Raw genomic sequence first — 14,243 nt, forward strand, 5'->3', positions numbered from 1 at the left:
AAAACAAATAAAAAAGCAGAAGGCACAGCGATGGATTTGGAATCTTCAAGGTGCAGTACGTTATTTTCTTTCGTTAAAGTAAGTGTTAAACTATAGCTCTATATTCCTATAAGTAAATCGGCACTATAGGCGGGGTTCCTATACACATTTGGAATTAAAAAAAAATCCATACTTTTCCCCAGACGCTCGCTCCCCGGGCAAGCTGCGGCCGGAAAACCGAGGTGTCGGAGAGAAAAGAAACTGGACGGTTCAGTGTCAGAATGTATGGTGCTCCCCATACATTGCCTCCCCACAGAGAGTCCCCTCCTGTCCGGGGAAAAACAGAACAGCAGTAATAGTCTGGAAACATAAATATCTTTCCATACATTATTTTGACATTTTGCATTCTTTTCCAGACCTGGAAAAGTATGAAATGAAATTCCATACTGTTCCATACTTGCGTAGGAACCCCGTTAATATACTGTATAGAGTGGTTTGTACGGTAACATGCGTGTCCTCCCCGTCTCTCCAGCAAAAATAACTAATATTTGGTTGATCAAAATAACAATTATTCACTACATGCTCTAATTGTATAGACTTCTTGTAAATTAAGTAATGCAGGTGTGTAACAAAATTGTAACTCTTGTCTTGAGAGCGAAAAATGAAACCAAATGGACCCGTAAGGGTTAAAGATCTATAAAATGGTCCATTTGGTTACCAACTTTCCATTAATTATCTGAGGACCACCTGGAACTCCCTCAAGGACCACTGGTGGTCCACAGACCACTGGTTGAGAATCACTGCTAGTATAGGGCATAGAACTGGCAGCCATTTTCTGGTGCCATCGTTCCAAAACCCATTCATCTTTCCCAGAGATTTACAAAAATATTTATATCAATTATCTTAAGACTAGAATCAAGCCATCCAGGACAAGAAAAAAGTCAACTGCTTACATCGCTGGCACAGGTTGCGTCATCTTTGAGCCACTCACCCCCCACATGTATTCATATTAAAACAATCGGTAAACCTTAAGACTCCCCCTTGATCAAATTGAGTAAACATTAGGACTGTTCATCTAATTCGCAATCACCCAAAGTTATAAAACATATTTTGCACTTGATGCAGTGCAACATGACAATTGAATTTAACATCTTAGAAAAATAAAACCCAAATGTTTTTCAAAGACACTCTTTGAGGGAAGGCACTTTTCTTTTTCTTGTCTTCCTTGTATGTGCTGGACTGTTTAAATCATCCCTCGCATCCCGCATTCAAGTCCTGTCAGTGAGAGAAAAACTATTTAAAAACTAAAATTAAAACAACAACGACATTGAATTGTGGAATGATACAGAAAACATGGGCTGGACTGCTTTGCACAGGCACTTAAATTCAGGAATCAAATAGGAGCAAATGAACCATTATGGTTCCATTTGAAGAACTGTTTAGGGGTCCATTTGGTTCCCTTTTGGTCCCATTTCAGGTCTCTCTACTTTGAGCCTCACCGCCCTAACACAATTCATTCCATCCCCCAATTGGTATGAAAAAAAAATAAGGCTTTGGGGGAAAACTATAGGCCAAAAGCGCTGGCCACCAAAATGACATTTCCAGCACAATTATCATCCGTCCGACCACCCGCCTGTCCACTGTCAATTCCCATTTAAAATGGAGTGCCGGTTCAGAGGTTCTGGGGGGGGGGGGGGGGGGGAGGGGGCGTGACAGCAGCCGCCGCCGACCGTGGAAGATTAATTGCACTTTGGGTTAAAAGAGTTTCCCTCCTCCTTCGTACGCTTCGTCGTCTCTAAGCCATCGAACGTCCACTGCTTGGTGTCTGTCTGTCTCCATTGTCATTCGTCTACCATTCGAATGTCCACCGCTGGTGTCTGTGTCTCTACCATTCGAACGTCCACTGCTGGTGTCTGTGTCTCTACCATTCAAATGTCCACCGCTGGTGTCTGTCTCTCTACCATTCGAACGTCCACTGCTGGTGTTTGTCTCTCTACCATTCAAATGTCCACCGCTGGTGTCTGTCTCTCTACCATTCGAACGTCCACTGCTGGTGTTTGTCTCTCTACCATTCGAACGTCCACTGCTGGTGTTTGTCTCCCGGCGTGCAGCGTCTCATCTGGACATCGGCGCGTCCCTCCGCCGTACGGAAGGCCGTGACGCACATGTCCGAGTGGGGGTGATAGATGCTGCCGTCCTGGAGGGAGGGTCGAGTGAGGAGAGAGAGAGAGAGAGAGAGAGAGAGAGAGGAGGATTAAGTGCCTATTTTATTTTATTTTATATATATATATTTTATCCCACGATTTTGTAACCCATTTTTCACCCCTGTGTCAATCATCTAATGTGATCCTGGGCTCTACACACCCTCCACCAACCTAGTCCCCATATATGGGGGACAAGGGGAGAGCAACGGACTTGAACTCATGCTTCCTTCATGCCGGAGTGTCCAAGTTGCTCCTTTACACCTGACAGGGGGGAGTTTCCCTGGTTGGACGTAGCACGTGGAAGGAACACGTTATTCCAACCAGTTCCTTTCCCCTTAAGTGCCTATTTCATAGTCCAGTTTTCGGTGAAGAGGTGACCGCCGAAAACGGTGATCAGTCCAAAACAGAGAGATGTGTTGTGTTGAGTGTTGACCACCGCGGCGTGACGTCACCTTGTAGCTTTCGGTGGTCAACCTCTTCACCGAAAACTGGACTATGTACTGGAACTAAGTGTTCTAGTGTTAAATTAAATGGAGAGATCCCCATCTGGATTCTGATGACATCACCGTCCACAGGCAAATCAGTTTGCCTGTAGACCACTTTTTGAGGCTAATTATTCAGAAAACCTCAAGACCACAGAAAATCTACTGAATGATCAAACTTCAGGTTTTTTGGGTGCAGTTGAGGTCAGAAAACCTAAAAAAAAAAGTTATGTCACCAGACCTTTATCTATAAATGCACCAAGTCTCTGTACGTTATGTGTGTACATCTGTAATCCACGTAACTCGAGAACCGTTCGCCCCACAACTTCAAATTCAACAAAAGCGTTCCACACCCCCACAGGGAGTGCAGTGCAGTGTGTGTGTGTGTGTGTGTGTGTGTGCGCGTGTGCGTGCGTGTGAGAGCGTGTGTGGGGCCCCCCCAGCCAGCCACAAGTCCTGGAAATGTGAGAAATAGTCCTTGTGGGGACAATTATCCTTGTCCTCCTCACAAGATAAATGGCCAGTTTTACGGTTAAAAGAGTTTCAGAGTTACTGTAACTGTAGTCTTCCAATTATGGGGAAACATTCAGGTTGGTCTTCAGAGGCATTTAGAGGCTAGCTTTAGGCGCTGGTGGGAAGTAGTAACTAACTACTGTACTTAACCCATTCTGACCTGAGATCAGATCTAAAAATGTCTTCTACATCCTGACAGTTTTCTGAAAAAGCTATGTTTCTATGTCAGTCGTTCTTCGATTTTGCTATTTTCTGCTATTTTTCAATAGCTAAAGCATAACATAATGCTAACACCAAAAGGGTTAAACGCCCAAAATGGTTTAAGTACAATGTTGAGTTATTAAGTATTAAGTATTTCCAATTTCTAATACTTTTACTTCTGCTCCACTACTGTACATCTCGGATCTAAATATTGTACTTTAACTCCACTACATTTATTTGAAAACTTTAGTTACTAGTTACTTTGTAGATTTTGAGTATTATTAACCTACAAAGCATACATAACCCACAATTGAAAATAGCCGATCTAGCTTGTATATCGGCTATTTTAAAAAGACTTGTATAAATGTTTATACACTTGAAACCTTGTGGTACTTTAACAGTTTCCGTGCCTTGAATGGATTACTCCAGGTTAATGTCGCTGCCGGATCGGACATACCCGCCTTTTGTTTTATGTGTTTAATCCGCCGTAATGTAATGAATCAAAAGAAAATCCGTCTTCGTCGCGGAGTATGAGACCGGATGCCTTCGCTGTGATGACGAAACCGGAAATCGTCACATGCTGTGGGCTGCTAGGGCTTCTGGGAAATTGAGGCCAATGGAAATGCATTGGGTGCAACGCCTCATTGAAACCAATCTTGTGTGCGTCTTCCGCGTGCACCAAGATGGTGGATGCTACACACAGATCATAACAAACCACGGGAGCTTTTTTTGATGGATTTTCGCGGATTAAAAGCCCAAATAATTCAGCGTATGCTCTAAAGGTAATACAACAATCTCGGCAGTGAAGGGGGGTTGATTAAAATGCGGGTTAATCGTAAAAAACAGTCAAACTGTTAAAGGGGCATTCCACTCATTTTCAACATTTTACATTTTTTCATTATTAATATACCTTAGAGGTGTAATAAAATAATAAATTAAGAAATAAAATAAGAAATAAATAAAAAAGTCCCCCCATTCTGTGTTTCATGACATCATCAAGATGTGATTCACCATGTTAATTATTTTTTTCAGACCTCCAGTTGTAGGAAACACAGAATTCCACACACAAAGGTATATATTAATGACATAGTAAAATGTTGAAAATGAGTGGTATTCCCCTTTAAGTATATTTTTATGGCATTGATGCCTACAGTATACTTTTGTACTTTTTACTCAGGTAAATATTGAATACCAGATTTTTACTTGTTACGGAGTATACATTGCAGTATTGATACTTTTAGTTATAAGTACAACAATTGAGTACTTTTTTCCAACACTGGGTTTAGGGGTTGGAGCTATGCCTGAAAATAACCAATCGACAAGCTCCGCTTGTTGAACAACAGCGATTTTCAGTGCGAGACACCGCGGGCATGCAATAACTCTGGAGTTAGAGTTACGGTTAACCCATTTACATGCCTCGGCACTGGTGGTTAGACTCGGTACTGGTGGTTAGACTCGGTACTGGTGGTTAGACTCGGTACTGGTGGTTAGACTCGGTACTGGTGGTTAGACTCGGTACTGGTGGTTAGACTCGGTACTGGTGGTTAGACTCGGTACTGGTGGTTAGACTCGGTACTGGTGGTTAGACTCGGTACTGGTGCCAGAGTAGATAGGCAGACAGGCAGGCTTTAGCGTATGCTCTCTGAGCCGAGTTGAGGGGTTAAATAATTGTGTGATGCACCAGGCTTCAGTTCAGAGTGTCATCTCAACAATGTCAGGTTTCCCACTCGCAAGGTCGGATTAGAGTTGTTTTGAGCTGTAAACATAGTCCATTATCTCAATCTGAGCCCTAAAAATGCTTTGGATTGCGTGTGTGTGCGAGGACGATTTTGGATATTCTATGACGTCACAACATACATGGTAAAATAAACGGCAAATAAAATACTATTAATTCTGGATTAAATTACATTAGCCAAACACGAGATTTCTCGTTTTGTCAAAAGAGTGTTTTCCCAATTTTCCGCATAGACTGGGTTAAAAACGGCAAGAGGGGAAAAGGTGTGAAAATAGTGTTTATGAAAAGATATTGATGTCCTCACAAGTATCTATTATTACATTTGAGAGAATTCCACACCCACAATGCAAAGGCATTTGTGCCCATGGAGCGCACAGATTAGTGCACGCAGGTTCAGGTGGTCAAGTCATACACTTTCCCAGAACTGTGGTTTCGATTACAGAGCGACCACACAACCTGCCCAGCACGTCTAACAGGCGCGCGCGTGTGCCTGTGTGTGTGTGTGTGTGTGTGTGTGATAGTGTGAGTCTAAGTGAGAGTGTGTTTGCTAGACAAAGTTCAGTCATCAAATCCAAGTCATTCTTAATATCAAAATGTCAACACAATCCTCCTGTGTGCTTGCAGTCTTATGCAAAGGTTATGTAGACAGATGCCAGAATCACTGTACACACTATACAGTGTGAAGAGCCATGTGATTTCTGGTGGTGTGCGGTATCGTTCGTGTGTGTGTGTGTGTGCTAAGGCTGTACCCTAGACCTTATTTTAGGACTCGAACTTCGGCAGAAATTTTCGAGTGAACATTCGGACCATTTGTTTCTTTTTTTTCTTTTTAATTTTTTTTTTTGCGGCTTACGCCTTTTATTGATTTTTGAAGGGACAGACAGTAGGCTGACAGGAAACGGGAGAGAGATGGGGGGATGACATGCAGTAAAGGCCGTGTCGGGTCCGGGAGTCGAACCCGCGGCACACTGCGACTGGATTACCAGTCCGGTGCCCAGACCGTTACGCTACGGCCTGGGCGGACCATTTGTTTCTAATTAATTAAAAAAATAAACGTCTCGATCAGAGCGTCTGAGTTTCTGTAGCAGTTTTCGGAAGGGCGGGGGAGCAGTCGGTTTGGGGGGGTTCCCGAAGGCTGCGCGTCGCTTCCTCCTCTGACAGAGGGGAAGCGAGTAAGCGACGCCGTCAGAAGCCCCCTCGCTCAGGAAGGCCCCCTCACTCTCAGACACACAACGTGTGTTGTTAATTGCGACAATAACATACAGCCTACCGGTATGTAAGAGGAATATAAACACAAGACCGTGGCGCAAAACTTCATATTTACCCTGCTCTAATGCAACAAAACTTACAAAAGTGTGTTCTTCCACACTCACAAGAAGTGGGCACAGGGAAAAAGCAGATCTTCCGTGACCGTTTTGCTTAATAATGATCAGAGTTCACTCCTTTTTGCTATCATGCTAGAGAGCATAATGCTAATATATTATGGCTGCTAGTAAGAAAAGCGATCATGCTGGCGTGTGTGTTTGTGTGTGTGTGTGAGAGAGAGAGAGAGAGAGAGAGAGAGACAGAGACAGAGACAGAGAGAGAGAGAGAGAGAGAGAGAGAGAGACGCGTCAGTCTCCAATCACCAAATGAACGTGCACAGCAGAACAATAAGGGGAGATTTCTTTAAAAAATCATAACTTCTGACAGGAATGCACTAGAAACTTACTTTTTTTTTTACATGTTCATATCGCATTCTCGCCGAGATATATTTTCAAGTTAATAAAAAAAAAAAAAAAAAGAAAATTATTATATCTTTTTTAAATAAAAATTATATTAAAAAAAACGAATGCTTCAAGCCCATTAATTAAGATTCGAGTGCCAACCCTAACGAGCGAACATTCGAACCTTGAATGTTTGGGGACAGCCTTAGTGTGTGCGTGCGTGTGTGTGTGTGTGCGTGCGTGTGTGTACCTCTTTGAAGTGCCATGTGATCTGTGGTGGCGTGGGGTCTTGTCGTGTGCGTGTGTGTGTGTGTGTGTGTGTGTGTGTGCGTGCATGCGTGCGTGCGTGTACCTCTTTGAAGTGCCATGTGACGTGTGGTGGCGTGGGGTCTTGTCGTGTGCGTGTGTGTGTGTGTGTGTGTGTGTGTGTGTGTGTGTGTGTGTGTGTGCGTGCGTGCGTGTACCTCTTTGAAGTGCCATGTGACGTGTGGTGGCGTGGGGTCCTTGTCGTGGGGACAGTGGCTCATCCCGATGCCCGCCTGTCCCTCTGACACCGTGGCACACAGCTCCGTCACAGAGTTGAAGCGGATCTCCTTCTGGGACGTGTATTCAAAGTACTGCGGAGGGAGGGAGTAAATGGTGCATTACTGCATTTATATAGCGCCTTTATCCAAGGCGCTTTACAGAGATCATGCATTACATTCACACACACATTCATACACCGATGGCAGAGGAAACCATGCAAGCCACCAACCAGCACATCGGGAGCAATTAGGGGTTCAGTGTCTTGCTCAAGGACACTTCGACAGTAACTCTGGGGGAGCCCGGGTTTGAACTGGCAACCTTGCGGTTGCCATCCAGCCTCTACCCCTGAGCCACCTCTCAGTGGCTCAGGGGCTATACTGGGCTTTACCCTCCTCTCACTAGGGCTATACTGGGCTTTGCCCTCCTCTCACTGGGGCTACAGGGCTTTGCCCTCCTCTCACTGGGGCTACTGGGCTTTGCCCTCCTCTCACTGGGGCTATACTGGGCTTTGCCCTCCTCTCACTGGGGCTACGGGGCTTTACCCTCCTCTCACTGGGGCTATACTGGGCTTTGCCCTCCTCTCACTGGGGCTACTGGGCTTTGCCCTCCTCTCACTGGGGCTACTGGGCTTTACCCTCCTCTCACTGGGGCTATGGGGCTTTACCCTCCTCTCACTGGGGCTATACTGGGCTTTGCCCTCCTCTCACTGGGGCTACTGGGCTTTGCCCTCCTCTCACTGGGGCTACGGGGCTTTGCCCTCCTCTCACTGGGGCTACGGGGCTTTGCCCTCCTCTCACTGGGGCTATACTGGGCTTTGCCCTCCTCTCACTGGGGCTATGGGGCTTTGCCCTCCTCTCACTGGGGCTACGGGGCTTTGCCCTCCTCTCACTGGGGCTACTGGGCTTTGCCCTCCTCTCACTGGGGCTATACTGGGCTTTGCCCTCCTCTCACTGGGGCTACTGGGCTTTGCCCTCCTCTCACTGGGGCTACTGGGCTTTGCCCTCCTCTCACTGGGGCTACGGGGCTTTGCCCTCCTCTCACTGGGGCTATACTGGGCTTTGCCCTCCTCTCACTGGGGCTACTGGGCTTTGCCCTCATCTCACTGGGGCTATGGGGCTTTGCCCTCCTCTCACTGGGGCTATACTGGGCTTTGCCCTCCTCTCACTGGGGCTATACTGGGCTTTGCCCTCCTCTCACTGGGGCTATACTGGGCTTTGCCCTCCTCTCACTGGGGCTATACTGGGCTTTGCCCTCCTCTCACTGGGGCTATACTGGGCTTTACCCTCCTCTCACTGGGGCTATGGGGCTTTACCCTCCTCTCACTGGGGCTATACTGGGCTTTACCCTCCTCTCACTGGGGCTATGGGGCTTTACCCTCCTCTCACTGGGGCTATACTGGGCTTTGCCCTCCTCTCACTGGGGCTATGGGGCTTTGCCCTCCTCTCACTGGGGCTATACTGGGCTTTGCCCTCCTCTCACTGGGGCTATACTGGGCTTTGCCCTCCTCTCACTGGGGCTATACTGGGCTTTGCCCTCCTCTCACTGGGGCTATGGGGCTTTGCCCTCCTCTCACTGGGGCTATACTGGGCTTTGCCCTTCTCTCACTGGGGCTATGGGGCTTTGCCCTCATCTCACTGGGGCTATGGGGCTTTGCCCTCCTCTCACTGGGGCTATGGGGCTTTGCCCTCCTCTCAACCACACAGACAGCACTGGAGCTACGGGGCTTTGCCCTCCTCTCAATCACACAAACGCATTAAACTCCACTCCCCTCCTGTCTGCTGTGGTTTCAACATCGCAGGCCGCCGTCGGGGACAAAAGGCAGCCTGGCTCGCTGGGGCATGTTGCCCTTTAAAAAAAAGGGCCAGGTAATCAATCTTCATACTTTCAATTCAACCGTCCCTTTCTCTTCACATCTAACCCGCTCCGGGGCCCCCGTGTGTCTGTCTGTGGTGCTTTCAAACGTATTTACCCAGCAGTGCCATTCAGTCTGCCTATGAAGGCTCATGTATCTTTTAAATGGAACCTGGGTTCTTGAGGGGGGGGGAGGAGGGGGCTGGGGGGGAGGAGGGGGCGCCTCAGGTTCCCGTTCGAAACGACCGGCCATGGAAACATTGATTTTCGATCACACATGCTGCTTTTTGTGGCCCCGGCGGGACACCTGATGCGCTGCATCAGACGGGTAATAAGATATACAGGGCAGGGAGAAGATTCACACACACAGAGAGAGAAGAGCCCTGCTTCTGGGCTACTGTCCAGGCATTAAAAATACATTGTCAGATAACCCAGCTGTACCCTCTATCAGAATGTCCACCACAAGCAAACATGGCGATGACCCCTGTTTTCACCCGACAAGAGACGTTATATAAAAATCACACCCGTGTGAACTGAGTGGTGCAACCCCCCCCCACACAACAGCACCCCTACTGGTAGTCATAGTCATATACTGGTGCTCATTAACCAACACATAGACACATAGGCACATAGGTGAACACATAGACACATGAACACATAGGTGAACACGGACATTGCTGTTCCTTGGAGTGGTTGCACCACTCAAAACAATAAATACATTTAAAAAACAGCTAGCAAGGGTTGGAGAGAGAGAGAGATGGACAGCGTAAAAGGTTTTTTTTTATTTTCCCCCACACAGACCTGGTTGCCTCCCTGCCCGTGGCAGCCGAACAGAGAGATGTGGGCGCCTGTGGGGCTGTGCTCCGGAGCGTTGTAGTCCAGACACTCTGAATGGATCCCAGAGCTACGCACCTGTTGGGAGAGGAGATATAAACACACCACTCCACTCCACCATACCAGGGATGAATCCTTCTGAAGATACATCTACCTATAAACTTCTGCAGGGGTGTGTGTGTGATGACTGGAGAGGGGGAAAGGTCCAGCACTGCTTATAACCACATTAACCCGAGACCAATTCGAAACCACTGAAAGAATTGGCAGCCAATGAGTTTTAACCGTTTGGCCGCCAGGATGAATTAAATAATGATTACTATATGCCAGGATATCCCCCCGTTCAACCCTTATTTTGAAGATCCAAAACACCGTGACCTGAACCAGATGTTGACTGAATGGTGTGTGTGTGTTTGTTGTCGGATTAGGTGTTGATCTCTCACTATAGCTGATGAGTACAGGCCGGTGCAATTACAGGGACCGCTATGCTCCGTGAATTAAGCGTTGATTTGACCGGAAACCCCGGAAGACTCACCGCTCCGTGCCAGCCCTGGCGGTCCTCGGGGACGTGCAGGTCGGGGTAGATGTTCTTCAGGTACCAGTCAAAGCTGTTACACTTCAGCCTGTCCCTCAGCAGCACGCGGTGCGAGATGTCCCCATACTTCTCCTGGGAAGCAAAACAAGCACGCGCATTAACACATTTGATGCTGTAATCGAGTATACTCGTCCAATTAAAACCCATTCAGGACAGGAACCCCTTTTGGTGTTTTAAGCAATATATGGTATACTTCAGCTATTGAAAAATAGCAGATCTGCAAGCTCATGCGCTATGCAAATAAACGCACGCCTCTCATTACTAGGCATGTCAGTAAAAGGCCTTTAGTGTTGCTAAGTTTGATTTAGTTTTCGTCATAGTCTTTTGAATAAAATTCCATTTGGTTTTAGTCATATTTTAGTTATCAGTAGGGGGTTGCACTTGCACCACCTCACACTAAGTTCAGACTTAGCCTAGTTATAGCTTAAATGGCTTTCAAGTCAAGACTTATCCATTACTAAAAGCCATTTAAGCTATAACTAGACTAAGTTTGAACTTAGTGTGAGGTGGTGCAACTGGATCCTGAAATGTTTAATCTAGTTTTAGCTGACTAAATATGATAAGATTTGAGTCCACTAATTCTACAGTTGATTTTGTCCACACACAAAAAAAATAAAGAAATGTTGGCGGGCCTTGATGGCACCGTAATGCCGTAAATTTTACACTTGACTGCATGCTGAAAATAGACAATCTACAAGCTCACAATGCGCTACAGCACAATCAAACGCGGAAAACCTGTTTTTGTTGTCGTTTGTGTTCCACTGCCGTGAATAAATACACTATTGCTACACTATTCAACAAGGGCACGTCACACAAGAATTGGTTTGGTTGTGTTTTCTTCCATTGGCGTGAATGAGATTAAAAGGTCTCGTTCACCGGCACGGCTCTTTCTTTGTTCCCCACAACACTCGGACACGCCGTTGGCTTTTATTGAGCTCACAGTGTTTCCTGCTGCGATTGGGAAATATTAACAAAATGCTTGCACAATATTGTCGGGGCAGAAACATTGTATCTCCATATTTCAACTTTTAACGTTTTTTTTGTCGCTTTAGCTTTTAACCACTTTTGACCATTATTTTAAACTTTAGCTATTTTTGAAAACGTGTGCAAATCTTTGAATATATATTATTTCACAGCGAACATTTACAACTCAAATCTTTACTTCTGGGGGGTCCCTGGAACAACATATTTTGAGATGGGGGTCCACGGCCAATTACATAATTGTCCTTGACATGAAATTGTTTGAGAACCACCGATATAAAAGGGGTGCATACTTAGTTTAGACTAGTCATTGGTTAGACATGGGTTAAGGTTAGGTTTAGGTGTGCTTCCCCGTGGGAGGTTAGGTTTAGGGTGAGGGTTTGAGATAGGTTGTAGTTGTAGGACTAATGACTGGTCTAACCAATGACTAGTCTAAACTAAGTACTGTCCCCGTATAAAAACATAGGTTCATCAAATGGTGGTCCATGTGGCTCAAATGCAGAATAAATAATGGACTTTGAAATGAAAAGGGTTGTCTGTGGGTTTTTATAAACATTGAACGAGTGACGCATTGTGAGCTTGTAGATCGTAATTTTCAAAAGGTTTTTTACTTTTTTTAATACATTTGAAAACTTGAATTGAAACATTCTGCATACGAGTACTTTTGGTACTTGAACTCCATTGTTGCTCGCTAGGTGGTAGCGATTTAAAAATCCCATAGCTGGTGAGGACACCAGCTATGCAACCGGAGCAATACTAACAGGTAAATTGACGGTCGCCGCTTTCATATATGGATTATACGGGGGGGTACGAACATGTACGTAGGTGGCACCTTTAGTACCCTAGCCTAGGGGGTACGATTATAATCGCATAATGCAGAGAAAAAGTTAAGTGCATTTTGATGCCAATACCTTTGTACATTTACGCAACTACATTTTGAATTCCGGACTTGTACTTGTAATGGAGTACTACGTATTTCTATATTGCAGTATTGATACTTTTACTTAAGTAAAACAATTGAGTACTTTTTCCACCACTGCATTTATGTCATAGTACGGTACATAAATATGTAAATCTTTACCCCTAAGATGTCACTGGCAAACTTGAGACTATATCAGTTATTATGACTTCAAATAACTTTGAAACCATTTAACCACTTGAAGGGATGTTGGCCCTATTCCCGGTTGGAACATTCACCAAAAATAGCCGATCTACAAGCTCACAACACGTCACAACGCTACACGTTGTGATCTTGATTTTTTTCCACGGGGTTTGGTGGTCTGTCTTACCAAGTAATAAAGTATAGAGGGTTTAAGTTAGCCTGGGTTCCAGCCTGATTCGCTGCGTTGCGTGGACTTGTAATTGTCACTCGCGACGAGTGACAAGTTGTTAGTGGTTAAACTGAAGAGACATAAATTACAAATATGATCAAAGTATTCTGCGAAACCCCCTGGACTTGTGTCACGGCACCCACTTTGACAGACCCTGAAATATATGCACTGCACAGCTCTGAAGGCTGGAACAGGTGATTGGTTGAAGAAGACTCCAGGCTTACAAGTTTATCGAGGACTAAAATGGCAGAGAGCCATCTTCCTATACCTTTTTGACATTTAGTGGCACGTTTGTATTTTCTTGATAATCCTGTCAACATGTAGTAATATAATCATGACACTAACATCATATCAAAAAAATATTTTCCCAACTGATTTAGATATTTTCCTACTGTACAATATGCCATAACAGCATTTTTAAGAAACATTATCTTTCACAGAGCAGTTGAGATGAAGGCCTTTTCGGGGAGGGGTCAGAATAATTTATGGACATAGATGGTTCTTCGTCTCAACTGAGTATTGATCATTCCACTCGGAGCAATGACTTCATCGATCTTCCAGACTCCCGCCCCGTCTAATTCACTCACAGTTCAGAGTTTGCATACCTCCTGGACACAACACGTTGAAAAGACCAGTTCCTGTTTAGTCTCAAAGTGGTGCTCAACAATGCTGGCCGTTCGGCAAACAACATTTTCAAGACATGAACGTATTAAACAAAACTCTGCCCATTTTCTTCTGCCCATGAGGGCTGCCGCTGGAATGCCCAAGCATCTAGGCTTTTGGTTAACGTGCAAACATCAAATCGCGGGTGTCACATCCGCAAAACAAATCACTTCGTAATCCTGCAAATCAAGCCCCGCTGAACAGCGATATGATAAGAGGATATACGGGCAGAGACATGCAACATTTGAAAGACAAATATTGTACTTTTGACTCCCACTACGTACAGGCCCCCATTTCAGAAATGGGGGCTTATGTACATTCTGGTATATCTTGGACATTTTGAACACAGCATTGCATGGATATTAAAAATTTGAATACTTTTTTGGGGGGTCTCCGCCAGGCCGAAGGCGAGGCCAAAACGATGTTTCCGGCCCCTCGCCTGTGTCTACGTGAGGCACGCACACCACACACACATGCACACTATTTGTAGTAATCCTACAGATTTTGTCCAAACATCACGCAAATCGGTACACATCATCTCTATAGTCATGTGATCAAGACGGATCTGTCCAATCATTGCACATTCCATACTAATTGGCCAAGATTACCATATAAAGTTTGCAGGAGTGGCCCGTTGTGAACAAAC

General features: G+C 45.4%; 1 protein-coding gene across 1 annotated transcript in view; it reads right to left on the reverse strand.

Annotated features, from left to right (window-relative positions):
• Positions 1-1,713: 1,713 nt before the first annotated feature.
• Positions 1,714-14,243, reverse strand: part of poc1bl (POC1 centriolar protein homolog B (Chlamydomonas), like) — a 39,599-nt gene continuing 27,069 nt past the window's right edge. Inside the window, exons 10-13 of the mRNA XM_083766006.1 lie at positions 10,563-10,694; positions 9,998-10,108; positions 7,285-7,437; positions 1,714-2,176 (exon numbers count right to left, since the gene is read on the reverse strand). Of these exons, the coding sequence (XP_083622132.1) occupies positions 2,045-2,176; positions 7,285-7,437; positions 9,998-10,108; positions 10,563-10,694 (528 nt within the window). The 3' untranslated portion in view covers positions 1,714-2,044. The remainder of the gene's footprint in view (positions 2,177-7,284; positions 7,438-9,997; positions 10,109-10,562; positions 10,695-14,243) is intronic.

Source organism: Protomyctophum parallelum (assembly GCF_964188405.1).
Source record: "Protomyctophum parallelum genome assembly, chromosome: 1".
Taxonomy (NCBI): domain Eukaryota; kingdom Metazoa; phylum Chordata; class Actinopteri; order Myctophiformes; family Myctophidae; genus Protomyctophum; species Protomyctophum parallelum.